Raw genomic sequence first — 12539 nt, 5'->3', positions numbered from 1 at the left:
AATTTGACAGATCGATTGCTGGTATTCCAGCAATATTGATCAAATGCTGAAAAAATCAGCAAGACGGGAAATTTTTGCTGGTTTCAAGCAAAAATTTGGTTGGCTGAACGTTTCCAGAATTTTTTTTTGCTGGGAATCTAAGCAAATATGTAGGGGAGAGTGGGGTATCGTGGGCCATGGGGAAACGTGGGCCACTTTTAATATCTCAGATGTGTGATGAGATAAAAATCTCAAACCAACTGCCATCGTCGTCGCTTTGCGTGAGCATATATTCCTATATGTTGTTGACTAAAATACGCATCATATGCTTCTTTTATTTATTAAGCTAAAAAAAGTTAGAAAAATTTACTTACAAAATTAAAAAAATAACCGCTAATTTCATCGATGGGGAACCTAAAGTGCATAACAAAAATATGCTCATACGCTTATGATCTTTGTTTTGTCATGATCTTTCACGTGGAAAAGGAATTTTGGATGAAACATCAATAAGTCACACAAACGCAACCAATTTGCAAATCATAGCTTGTGGGGAATCGTGGGCCACACATCTTGAATCACCTATATTTTCATGTTTTCATACACATTCAGAGCTTAAAATACGTTTTTCCTATCTGTAAAGTTTTCTTATGCCAAATGAAGAGTTATGAAAAATATTTTGTCCATTCTATATAAGAAATTCGCGAGCCAGGTTTTGGAATCTATGCGATCATACACAGCTCTCTTTTCTATTTCATCATCTGAAATTGCTTTAAAATAACGAAATGAATTAGGAAATCACAGTTTTGGGTCAACTCATTAACTTTGCATGTTATTTGGTCAATTTGGATTTGGCCCACGATTCCCCACCATTTTTTAAAATCCAAAAAATATAGCTTTTTTTCAAACAGTCAGAATTTGGGGAAAATAACTTATTAAAATTTTTAAATAAATACCTTATGATACCTTGAAAATGTATAAAACTATACCATTTTTTATTTTCATTTTATCTTTTATAATAAAGAAGTTATGGAACAACGAAAAAAAGTGGCCCATGATTCCCCACTCTCCCATACGTGTTTTTCATATTTTTGACACAGTTTTGGTATATTTTTGTTATTATTTTTGTCTTATTTTTAATTTTTAACATTGGTCTTATTTTTGTATACATCTGTCAGTGTTTTTATCAGATTTGTTACATTTTTGTAAAATTTTTATCAGTCGTTCTTCATCTACTTTTTGAGCCCTTTCACTCAATACCAATATTGTGGATGGTTCATACGATTTTCTGTTAATTACTGCATTTTGAGTTAAACGAAAGCCGCCATTCAAGATGGCGTCGGGCAGCAAAATTCGAATTCTACTTATTGAGCCCTTTCATCCAACACCCACATTGTGGGGGTTTCATGTGGTTGAGTGGGAGTCGCCATATTGGATTTCAAGATGGCGTCGGAATTTCAACTTCTATACATTCAGCCCCTTTTTACTATTGCCAGTTCCAATTTGTTTCCATTAAAAAAGACTGATACCGCGTTTTTTTTTGCGAAAGCCACGTGAAAAAACCGTATATTTTTCATAACCATAAGAGGAACGGCGATGATAATTAAATAAACAAACTTTTGAAAAACAATTTTTGCAAAATTACATGTTATTTGCGATCAAAAATATCTGAGAGAATATTTTCAGTGTATGTCCGGATGAACTGGATGAAATCGCACGACCGAGCCGGTTGTTCGAGCGAAAAATCGCTTACACTGTGGCCGGTCGATGTTTTTTCAACGTGTTTCAAGTGAAGCGGGTTTTCGCGCGAATTGGAAATCTGCTTCGCAGTTCGCTTCGCGCTCTCTGTGTCTTGGACCCTTGGATACAAATGAGGAAGCGAAACCCATTTTTTATATGATGGGATAGACTAGATATAATTTATATCTTATTTTGAAAATTTGTAGCATCAAATACTAAAAAAATTGAAAAAATGTGCAATCAGACTACGGGCTGCCTTGGCGACAAACGTGTTAAAGTTTGAACTTAACAAAAGACTTCAACTAGAGTTCTTCTGCTTCTAAGCGATGAACCCTTATTTCATTAGGCCTTGTGAACAATCACATGTGGGTAATTTGGGTTAGTTGTGGGTATGGGTTAGTTGTTTTTATTTACAAAAATCAATTTAAAAGATGTCACATTTTGTAAATTTGAATTTGCTTTATTGACGGTTAGCTAAGGTTTGTTAGTGGCTATAAGTTATATCAGATTACCAAGATTTGTGGAAGTCCAGATTACTTTCTATTTTGAACATTTACCATTCAGAAGGAAGTGTTCAATGACTGATAAATCATCATATCTATCCTGTATGTGTTTGTGTTCGTTTAAAAAAAAAAAAAAAGATAGATAATTAGGTATCGAAATTCGAATACGACGAATGCGCCAACATCAGGATTTCGAGAAAAATGCGCAACAAAAATACTAAAAAAATTCCCAACAAAAATACTATTATGTTTTCTCAATTTCTTGAAAACCAAATATCATTCAGATAACTTTTCACGTTCAAAATGTAGATCTCTAAACGTTCTTTTTGACTCAGCTAATGACTCTATTTGTTTATATTTGGCGCATACGCCCTTTTAAAAATTCACTACCGAAAAAATTGAAACTTTTAGCAAAGTTATAAATGATAAGATATTTGATTGAAAGAAGGGGTTTAATTTTAATTGCCTATATCAGACAGGTAAAATGCCTCTTTTATGAAATAATAGGCCAACCATGTACTATTTTCGATTTTTTCCATTGATACAATTAGCGCTTATATAAAAATTTTACAGTGAAAATTTATGACATAAAACATGTAATATCTAAAATATGGAAAAAATCAGTTTCGACGTATGCTTAACAGCAGTGAAATATAGCCCTAATTATAAATATGCACTTTTAGCCCGTTCGGTTTTGAAAATCGTTTTTTTTTTTGACGACTTTAATTGTTAATTAAATTGAAATTAAATTTATAAAATTAATAAAATTTAATAAATTAAATAATTGTTTAATAATTTTCTCAAAAACTGTAAGAGATTTTAACATAAAAATGGCTTTGAGCTTAGAAAAAAAGATGCCTGCTCATGTTTTCAGACATCACTCTATTGGAATGTTGGATAAAATAAATATTCTTCTTAGTATGCGCATTTAGCTAGCCTCTCCTGTACGTCACCGTTCTTTATTTATTTACACAGAAATTGGTCATCTTCCTATTTGAAATCAGACTCTGAATTATTGTTTTTTTTCATAATGCGATTTTATTAACGCTTTTGAACACAAGTAGATATTCGGCAAGGGAGCTTCGAAGATTTGACATTCTTTACAATTTTACAAAAATTATTGAACACGAAAAACTTTTTCAAAGGTCTTCATTTGATGGTAATACCTCGGTTTGCTTCAAAAAATGCTACAAAATTAAACACAAAAACACACATTCAAACAATAAAAAATAAAAATCAAACAAAAACAAAAAAAAAATAATAAGCTGAGTATTTTTCTATGGCCTACAGAGAGACGTCCTATGACAGCGCAGTTAGTTCAACCGATTCTAGCGTCGCCGATTGTTCGGTGCAAACTGGGCCAGATAGTCCAACGCTCGCTGGATCTGCGGTGGAATTGGCGGGGGAGTCGGCAAATGCTCACCCTGCGCTTGGAAACCATTCTCATCGTCGGCGGCATAGTTCAAGGTTATGACCACACCTTCCGGCGAAGTGTAAGAGTAAGAGCCCGACGCAATAATGACGTCACTGGTATCGGGGCTTGATGACTGCTTCAGCGTTCCCTGTTCCTGGCCCCGAATTCCGTTGGCCGTTTCGTAGCTGAAAGCAGCATGAAAGAAAAAACAAACAAATAAAAACGTTATCTTCATTTGGTGCCATCAGATAAACCCTTGGAAGAATCAGCTGATGGAGCATCCAGCAGCTCGGAGAGAACGCTAATTGCCTTCCAATTATTCCACCCTTTGCCAGCAACTTCATTTAGTCGGTCAAGAGAGAAAAATTGCGCAATGCGCCGCAAGTTTGGTTCATCACAATAGGCTCATTCAACAGAAACCCCAAAGCATGAATGAATTCGGTATGGACCTACCTACATGAAAGCAATTCCGAGATTCATTCGATGCACATGATAATGAGAAAGATTGACAGAGATAAGTTTGCTTTGGGCAATTGGCACTTTTTTTCGTGTATGATTTATTGAATTAGCTTACCAAATGAATCGATGGAATTGAGCCTATCACACATATGTTGAAAAAAAAACCCCGCTGTTTTGTTCATTCCTCGATTGTGTTTACCTACCTGTACTGATAATTGCCATCCGGTTCGATGTTATTATCTTGCGATATGATTTCGGCCTCCGCCTCTGTCCGTTGCGGTGCTGCGAGGGCTGCCGCGACGAGAGTCGTTAGAAGAAGAAGTTCCTGAAATAGGAAACACGATAGTTATAAATTTTTAAATTTATCAGAACCTAAACATAAAGTTACACAAATGGATGAGAAATGCTATGCTAGAAAACATAGTGAACCTTGTTGGTACGTAAGATTTATTGTAATACAGTGGAAAGTCCAGAAGAAAAAATAAGTTTAAGTGATCATAATTATATTTTCAACTTCACATCCAATTCACAGGACAGAATTCAACATTTCAAAGGTAAAATTAATGTTTGAATTTATAACTCAGGTTCTCTCTTTTCTACTCAAAAGTAGTTGAAGTATCAAAAAAAAAACAAATTTAAAGGGAATAGTGGAGTATCATGGTATAATTTTTTTTTTCTGTGCTCCATAACTTCTTTGTTATAAAGGATAAAATGAATAAAACATAAATGGTATGGTTTTTTTTTATTTCAAAAATATGACTAGGCAATTTTTAAATTTTTATTATAAATTTTTCTCCCGAATTCCGCTTGTTTAATTTTTATTTTATTTTGTAAAATGGTGGGGAGTCATGGGCCAAATTCATATTGGTCAAATAACATACAGAGTTTATGAGTTGACCCATAACTGTGATTTCACGATTCACTTACTTACTCTAAGGGAATTTCAGGGGGAGAAACAAATAAGAGAGTTGTGCATTATCGAATACATGGTTCGCTAACGTTTTGTCAAAATTTCTTCTATATGATTTATGTTCCTATCTAAGGCATTTAATAAAATTGATATAATTTTTTTAGATATTGAGGTATTAAATTTTAGTGGGACTCAGAACAAAAACTCAGCCTTCTAATTTTTCAAAATTTGTGTCTTTTAATCATAAGAATGCATATGTTTATGTTTTATATTAGCAAATAATTTATATTCGATATGATGTGGAAAAAAATCGTATAATGTGAAAATAAAAATGAAAAATGTGGAAAAAATGAATTAAAACGAACAATTTAAAAAAAACAGCAGCTTTCACTGTAATTTTAACCATTTTTCCAAAATTCCAAAAGAAAAAAAAATTGTTGGACAATAACTAGTTTGCAAACTTAAATCGGAAATAGTAAAATAACGCATTGTAATTTGGTAGGTAAACACAATTTCTTGATTATCTGAACTGAAACATTTGTAAAAATATTTCAGACAGTTTTTCTACTTAGAATGTTTCCAGAAGAGAATTTTCATGATCTTAAACTATGATTTATCAATCCTAAAATTTAATTCACAAGCTAAAAATGTCGCAATTGTGCAGAATGGTGTTTAGATTAATGTATTGCAATGATCCATGATTTAGCAGTTATTTTGCCAAAAAGTTGCTTTTTAACAGCAACGTTCGAAAATTCTTGCAACGTTTATTGGATTCACGGGACATATTCAACGAGCTTTGGCAGATTGGAATAAGAAAATTTTGCGTTTTTGTTTCTTTATTATATAAGTTGTATTTTTTTTTAATTGATACACTAGAGTATAATTTAAAAAAATTTAACAGGATAAGCTCACATCAGAAGTTTTAAGAAAAAAAAAACGAAAAATTTTAGTATTAGAATTTCAAATACGTGTTGATGCGGTAATCGTGTTCGAATTCACGTCCAGAATATGTATCATAAACTAGGGGTAACTTTGATCAACATGAAATTTGTCTACATAATCATCAATAACTAAGTCTAAAGTTGAAATATCTCATAACTTTTTCCTACGTTTCAAAACCTATAAGTTGAGTTTCAAATAGCGAAAAACTTGGTTAGGTTTTGAAAATTTCAAATGTAAGCAAAATGTAGTTTCAAAATTTCGAAGTTTTTATTTTTTCAAAGGCTTGCAAATAAACACTCTTACTGATGAAATCAAAGCGTTTAGAAGAAAACAGGTTGATTTATGAGAGAGTTTTACTTTTTTCCTTAGTAAATGTTTAGTTTTGGTGTAGTTTTTGATGCAGTTTGAGGTAATTCTTTAAAATTAAAAAATAGGGACATTTTCCAAGAGTAAGCCAGTCTAGGACAAATGGCTCGAAACGCTATCCAATGGTAAAGTTTGAAGGAAAAAATAAAAGAGGGTAGTGGGAGGGCCTAGGGAATTGAATGAGGGTAAAAATTTATATGTTTTTGTAGTTAAAATGTTATTAACAATGTTGAAAAATTTAGCCCCTTAATTAATGCAAAATTCAGCATTCGTTATTTCAGAATTCACTGGGCCAAAAGATACAAATTTAGTACCTTTGAGTCACCGAAATTGTTGTGTTCAATTTTGAAGAGTTTCATGATATATTTTATAACATTTCAGTTATGATTCCATAACTGAACTATTATGATTCCATAATAATAGCTCATTCGCGGAAATGAAAAAACGAGAATTCTTATACATGGTTCTCAATTTGTTAACAAATAGCGTTTTCGATTATAAGCAGTTGCAATTTATTTCTCCACGAGTTTTACTCAAACTGCTGTTTATTTTATTTGTTCATTTATTTATTTATTTATTTATTTTATTTGTTTCATTTGGTTTAAAATATCCTATATGTTCCTAGCAATTGATAAACTAGCATTTGTAAATATAATGAAAGTGATTTCTAAACTTCATGATCAAGAAAACTCGTTAAAACCGTCAAAATAGAGACTGATCAATTTAAGCCCAATGCATCAAATTCTAAACAGAAACGGCATCGATTTTAAAATTAAATTTATAGAAGTCTTATAAATTTATGCAAGGTTTTTAAAATTTAAAACATGCTACATGCCCCTTACAGAAAAATAATCGAAAAATATTGAAACAAGTGATCAATCTTACTCCGGATTACGGTATTCGAAATCTGAAAATTCCATATTCCTAAATTTATCTTGATTTTAAAAAACGTTTTCCTAACGAAACTTCACCCTTTTCTTGTGTACGTTTGAGATGTGTACTTTGTTTCGTTCGGGAAAAAAAAAACAAGAACAGATTCATGACTTCGAATTGTTTCTATGAAGTAAACTTTTGGATAAATTTTACACCTACCGAATTTTATTTTGATAATATTTGACAGTAAAGATTGAAAGCGATGATTTAGTTTTCAATTAAAGCAATAAGTATTAATTTCTCGTGCAAATTCACTAGGTGTATATATGTATATTTTTCGTGCATAAATCTTTAAAGGTTTACCAAAAATTCAAAATAAAAATATTAACGGTTTTTAAACAATAAAAACAATCAATTTTGAAGAAACATTTTTCAGTTAAAGAAATAGCTGAGTAAGTTTGCTAGTTTAAACTTATTTGAATTCTCTGTCAACTTTAAAACTTCGAAATCCACATTTTTTCCGCTGAAGAATTCACAGAAGCTTAGTGTTATGATTACAAGCAACGTTTTCTCTACAAAATACTTCAGAGATGATGAAAAAATTTCGACAATTTTTCCAATTATTGCATAACCACATAGGCACACTCACACGTCTTTCAGTTTTTTTCGGTTGTAGTTTTTACATATCTACATCAACCATTTTTTCTTTAATTTTAAAACATATTATGACATACAGCTATATTTTAATATTATGTTTGCTTGAATTGTTCCGCATAAAATTTAGATATTTCAACTTATATGAAAAGTGAAAAGATATTGTAGAAATTTTTCGAATTGTTGTCGTTTTTTCCCAACCCCGCCTTTTGACGGGGTTTATGTTTCATCTCTTCTTCCCAACTAAGGATATTTTTTTACTCAAAAAATTAATCCAGAATGTTGGTAACCCTTTACTACATCAAAATGCAAATTAAAGATTCACCTTTTAAATCTAGTTTCGTTATGCTGGAATATTATTGTTTTCCATCAGTCGTTTGTAAATTTCAAAATTTCATCCATCCAAACATTTTTTTAAAATATCTGTTAGTAGAATTTTTTGCATTATGTTTACCCCTTAATGTATGCAGAACCCCTTTTTTTAAATCATTTTTGACAAAAGTAAAAGTGAAATTCAGTTCGAACAAAACCATAAATTAATACAATTGGTGTTTTATGCGTGATGATAACACAAATATTTCAAAAACTATTAATTTTCTAATGATTTCGTTTGATTTTTCACTATGAACAAAGTTTTTTGCAAATTTTCCCTTTTTCTTAGTAGGGTGAAAATCGAATGTTTTTGTAAATTTAAAAATAGCAGGCGAAACCAATAATTTTTCTGACTAAAATTTGATGTCCCATCGATTTTAAAACTTTTGATACACAAGTGGTATGATTACCTGTGGACAATAAGTTTTTAGAAGCCATTGAAGTTGAAAAGTGTTGCATGATGCCCCAGTTGACGGATAATTAAAAGTTACCTTTAGCTACTCCGTATTCAAATGTTTATTTCTTGTTACGAAGTTTGGTTGTGGAAAGACCTGCTATTTGTACCGAAACAAAAACAGTGTCGAAAAAGTAGTACTAAATGTACCCCTTTTTGCAACTTGTTGTATAAAAGTTATTTATTTAAAAGGTTGTAAAATGTGGATTATTTCAGCACGAGTCGGTAATTTATCCAAAGAGGTAAGTACGTTAAATGCTGAAAAAATCGAGTTTTGCAACGAGTTGCATAAACAATTTTTTTTGGAATACATACCGCATATCACCTATCAGAATCAAGTTTATCATCCTGAAGAAAAATATTGCAGTCTTTTCCTTGCAAATCAAAATAATGTCCAAAAGAGCTACTTTTCAATACTGTTTTGAAAACTGTATCGAAAAACAGTAATTTTTGAAAAAATTTTTCGGTTGGGATAGCCGGCCATTTCAAAATCAACTTTGCAACGATAATCAAACATTTTAGGGAGGGGTTGCATGTTGCACTACACCAGGAATAGAGATGTACCGAATATTCGGTCGGCTCGATAGGCGGTATATTCGGCTCACCGAATAGTTACACTAAGTAATCGGCTGAATATTTAATTTATAAATATTTACAATCATAGACTTGTCGAAATGTTCTTATTATTTTGGATCGATTATAAAATATCCAAATGTTATGTTTCACTGTAGATCGTACAGGAGAATGCCGTCAAGTATCGCTTTATACTTTTTATTATCGATTATTCCAGATTTTCTTGAAATATCCTGGCTTTACCATAAATCCAATATAGAATTCGAGATGAGTTAAATCTGGCTGAGATACCCGGATTTTTTTTTTCAAATTATTTGATTAATCAAATAAAAAACTATAATTTTATTCTGAAAATTTCAAGATTTTGTGTTCAAGAACGATTTTTAAACTTTTTCAAAATGAACATAAATTTTTGTGTAATCCTTAGATACGATTTTAATACTGCTGCTGTGATTCATTAAAAACTTTAAAATTTAAGTTATTTTCTTCAACTTTCCTCCTGTGTGTTTTGGCATAGATTTTGTTCAAATTTGCCCATTTTTTTAATCGTCCTTAATTGCCTGACTTTTGTTTTTTGAAAGTATGGAATGCTTGAGGTTTAAAATCATCGTTTCATTAACAACTATTTTGAAGATGTCTTGCTCATATTTGACTTTCATCTAATTCGATATCAAATATGCATTTTGAAATTGCATGTCACCTGCCTGACGTGTTTTGCCTGATTTCACAGGAACCCACTCTCTTTGGTGGTAAAGTATTAAAGCCTATGGAAGAAAAAAGTCTAAATTTGCAATGGTCTTCAATAATAATTTTGATGATCCTGCAAAACAAAACCAAAAATTAAGGTACGGGGTTGGTGGGGGTTATCAGAACAATACTGTGCATTATTTTTTCAAAATATTAATGCACAATGTTAAATTTACTTATAATTTATCCAACAACTGTAAAATAGATACGATTCCGACAATCATGGATGTCGCCTTTTTGTTAATTTTCTATTTTTCTTAACTACGATGTCGAGCTGTTTGAAAATTTCTTGTAAACTAGCAGGGTCTTGACGACAAACTCTACATTGAAACAATCCTTACATTTGAAATAATAAGCTATCAGATGAATTGGCGGTTATAAATAAAAAAAAGATATTTAAACAAAATACTAGAATTTTTCCTCCAAACCCCACCTTGAGTAAGAGGGTCGGCTTCATACAGACTTGATGTTAACAAATTCTCTTTCCGTCATTCAAACCAAATTAAGACTGTTTGAGCAATAAAGAACAGTTTTCAAATAAGAAAACACAAGTTAGTTGAAAGTTACCTGAGAAATCAAAGGGAAAATATACCGTCCCCTTCTACTAAGTGAAGTCACCAGCAGTCCATAACAATTTACGTGATAGCTTTTCTCGCTTTGCATCTATCAAACTAATCTCTTCAGCATTTGTAAACGACATGTTTTGTATCACATTGAACGTAATTTTATCAAAATTGATTCATTGCTGATTTTTAATGACTTATTTTCAGATCAACTATGCGAAAAACCGTGTACTTTATGAGAAAATAATGGTTATTCAAAAAGTTTGTGAACTTTTTTCGTTACCATTTTAATATTGAAGAAAAATTGCTTTCTTGCTGCTTGGATAGTATTTAAAGAAAGGATTATTTGTTTGTAAACCATATTTTTTGTATAAAAAATAGTTGCATTTTCTTATGAGGTATGCATAATTTTTCAGGAGGTATCGTAGATTAAGTTAAGTTTTGTTTCATGGCACACTTCTCATTGCTTTCCATAAATGCGACGCAAAATGGTTTCATCCCCAATTATTTTGCACTCAAAACCACTTTTCTCTCGAACGATTAAAACTATTTTGTTCAATATGATACGATTTCTTACTATTTTCATGACGACGAAAGGGCGTTTCCGAAAATCTGACTACCAACTGTTACAGCTTGAAAAACTTCCGCCAAATTTCTAGTGAAGTTTTTCACACTTTACACACGACCGACGACAACAGAACGCAGCTGCACTTGGATGCACTTTGAATGCCGACTGATAGTGGCCCGTACTAATGAGCCCCTAGAACTTGCGCTACTGTATTTATATGCAAGCTTAAAAGTCATTATAAGTGAGATGCACACCCCGAAGCTGTCTCTTCGCCAAACAACTTTTTCTTCGCGGTTACACGCATCTTAGAATGTTTCCAGTGGGGAATAAAAAAAAAGTATAATCCGCAAGTTCTATCTCGGTTTCTGCATAACTGTTGTGGATGTATTGAATTGTTTGTGTTTTTTTTTGAACCCAACGTATTGTCGCAAAAGTTTAAATTATCCAGCATCTCTACCTTGTCTTTCTTATTATATCAGAAATTGACAAAAACTAACAATGTTGAATCCATCCCATAATCCGTGATATGAAGTTTGACAACCAAAATAAAAATATGGAATGCGTAAAATGCCATGCCTCATTTCGCATACTAAATCTCGTCTACTTTGAGTAAATATGACAATGTTCGTATAAATGTGTAACTATTACTACTTCTACTCCTAGTTCTTTTCAAAACGTGTGATTCACTTCTGTTTGATGAGTTAATTTGGTCAAGAGAAAAGTAATTTATCCGTTGGAATTACCCAAACGCATTAGCAACGTCCTTTGTGCCCCGAACTCCATCGTCAGCGTTGATGGAAGCTGATAGAAAAAATTGTACCCACTAGTCATCAGTTGCCATTTCGATACATCTGCCTGGTGCTCTTCATTAACTGCTTAACTTTTGTAGCGAATACCATATTTCACCCCATAAGTGAATGGTTTCTGATCCCCTCGACGAGGATCGATCCAGCGGAATCGCTTTCGATTTCAACCGAATGGAAGTAGAAGCATTCGAGAATCAGTTCTAGAGAACAGACCCAATATGCAGATGTGCACTTTCCGGCTCACTCATATGATGATGATGGGTGTAAATCAGCTTCATTGAGTACCTACCCGTAAGATGCGTTCCGATAAACGCAGCAGATACTTACTTCGTACCCAATCAACTTCAAGAGGCTGGAAATGTCAAATGGATTGACGAGAAAGGGAAATGGTTAGAATATGCAAACGCCAATTTACCGGCAACGGAACAATGCTAAGGCAGCGAGCGGATTGCATCATTGATGGAATAGTTACACATTTTATTCACTGCTAAAGTTTAAGGCTAAGCACGTGCATTGCTGAGTGGGTTAGGATTCAATTTTAGGATGCTTGATCCTTCTTGCTGATATTATTTAGAAACAAATTGTAAAATGCTCACATTGACTTTCAGTGAATTCTGTG

General features: G+C 32.4%; 1 protein-coding gene across 1 annotated transcript; it reads right to left on the bottom strand.

The window, feature by feature from the left end:
* Nucleotides 1–3291: 3291 nt before the first annotated feature.
* Nucleotides 3292–11287, bottom strand: LOC129746783 (endocuticle structural glycoprotein ABD-4-like). The gene is made up of 3 exons (XM_055740662.1): nucleotides 11124–11287; nucleotides 4296–4417; nucleotides 3292–3818 (listed from the first exon to the last, which is right to left on the bottom strand). Exons 1-3 carry the CDS (start codon nucleotides 11130–11132, stop codon nucleotides 3548–3550), a joined length of 402 nt encoding a protein of 133 aa, XP_055596637.1. The 5' UTR covers nucleotides 11133–11287; the 3' UTR covers nucleotides 3292–3547.
* Between the last annotated feature and the right edge of the window lie 1252 nt (nucleotides 11288–12539).

Source organism: Uranotaenia lowii, chromosome 2, assembly GCF_029784155.1.
Source record: "Uranotaenia lowii strain MFRU-FL chromosome 2, ASM2978415v1, whole genome shotgun sequence".
Taxonomy (NCBI): Eukaryota; Metazoa; Arthropoda; class Insecta; order Diptera; family Culicidae; genus Uranotaenia; species Uranotaenia lowii.
The sequence above is the reverse complement of the archived record's forward strand: the minus strand, read 5'-3'. Positions and strand labels throughout refer to the sequence as shown.

Bases quoted from the DNA above. Each gene is read 5' to 3' on its own strand.
- LOC129746783 (XM_055740662.1), bottom strand. The intron at 3,819-4,295 runs GTAGGTAAACAC...TGCTGCTTTCAG, and splicing joins GATGGCAATTATCAGTACAG to CTACGAAACGGCCAACGGAA.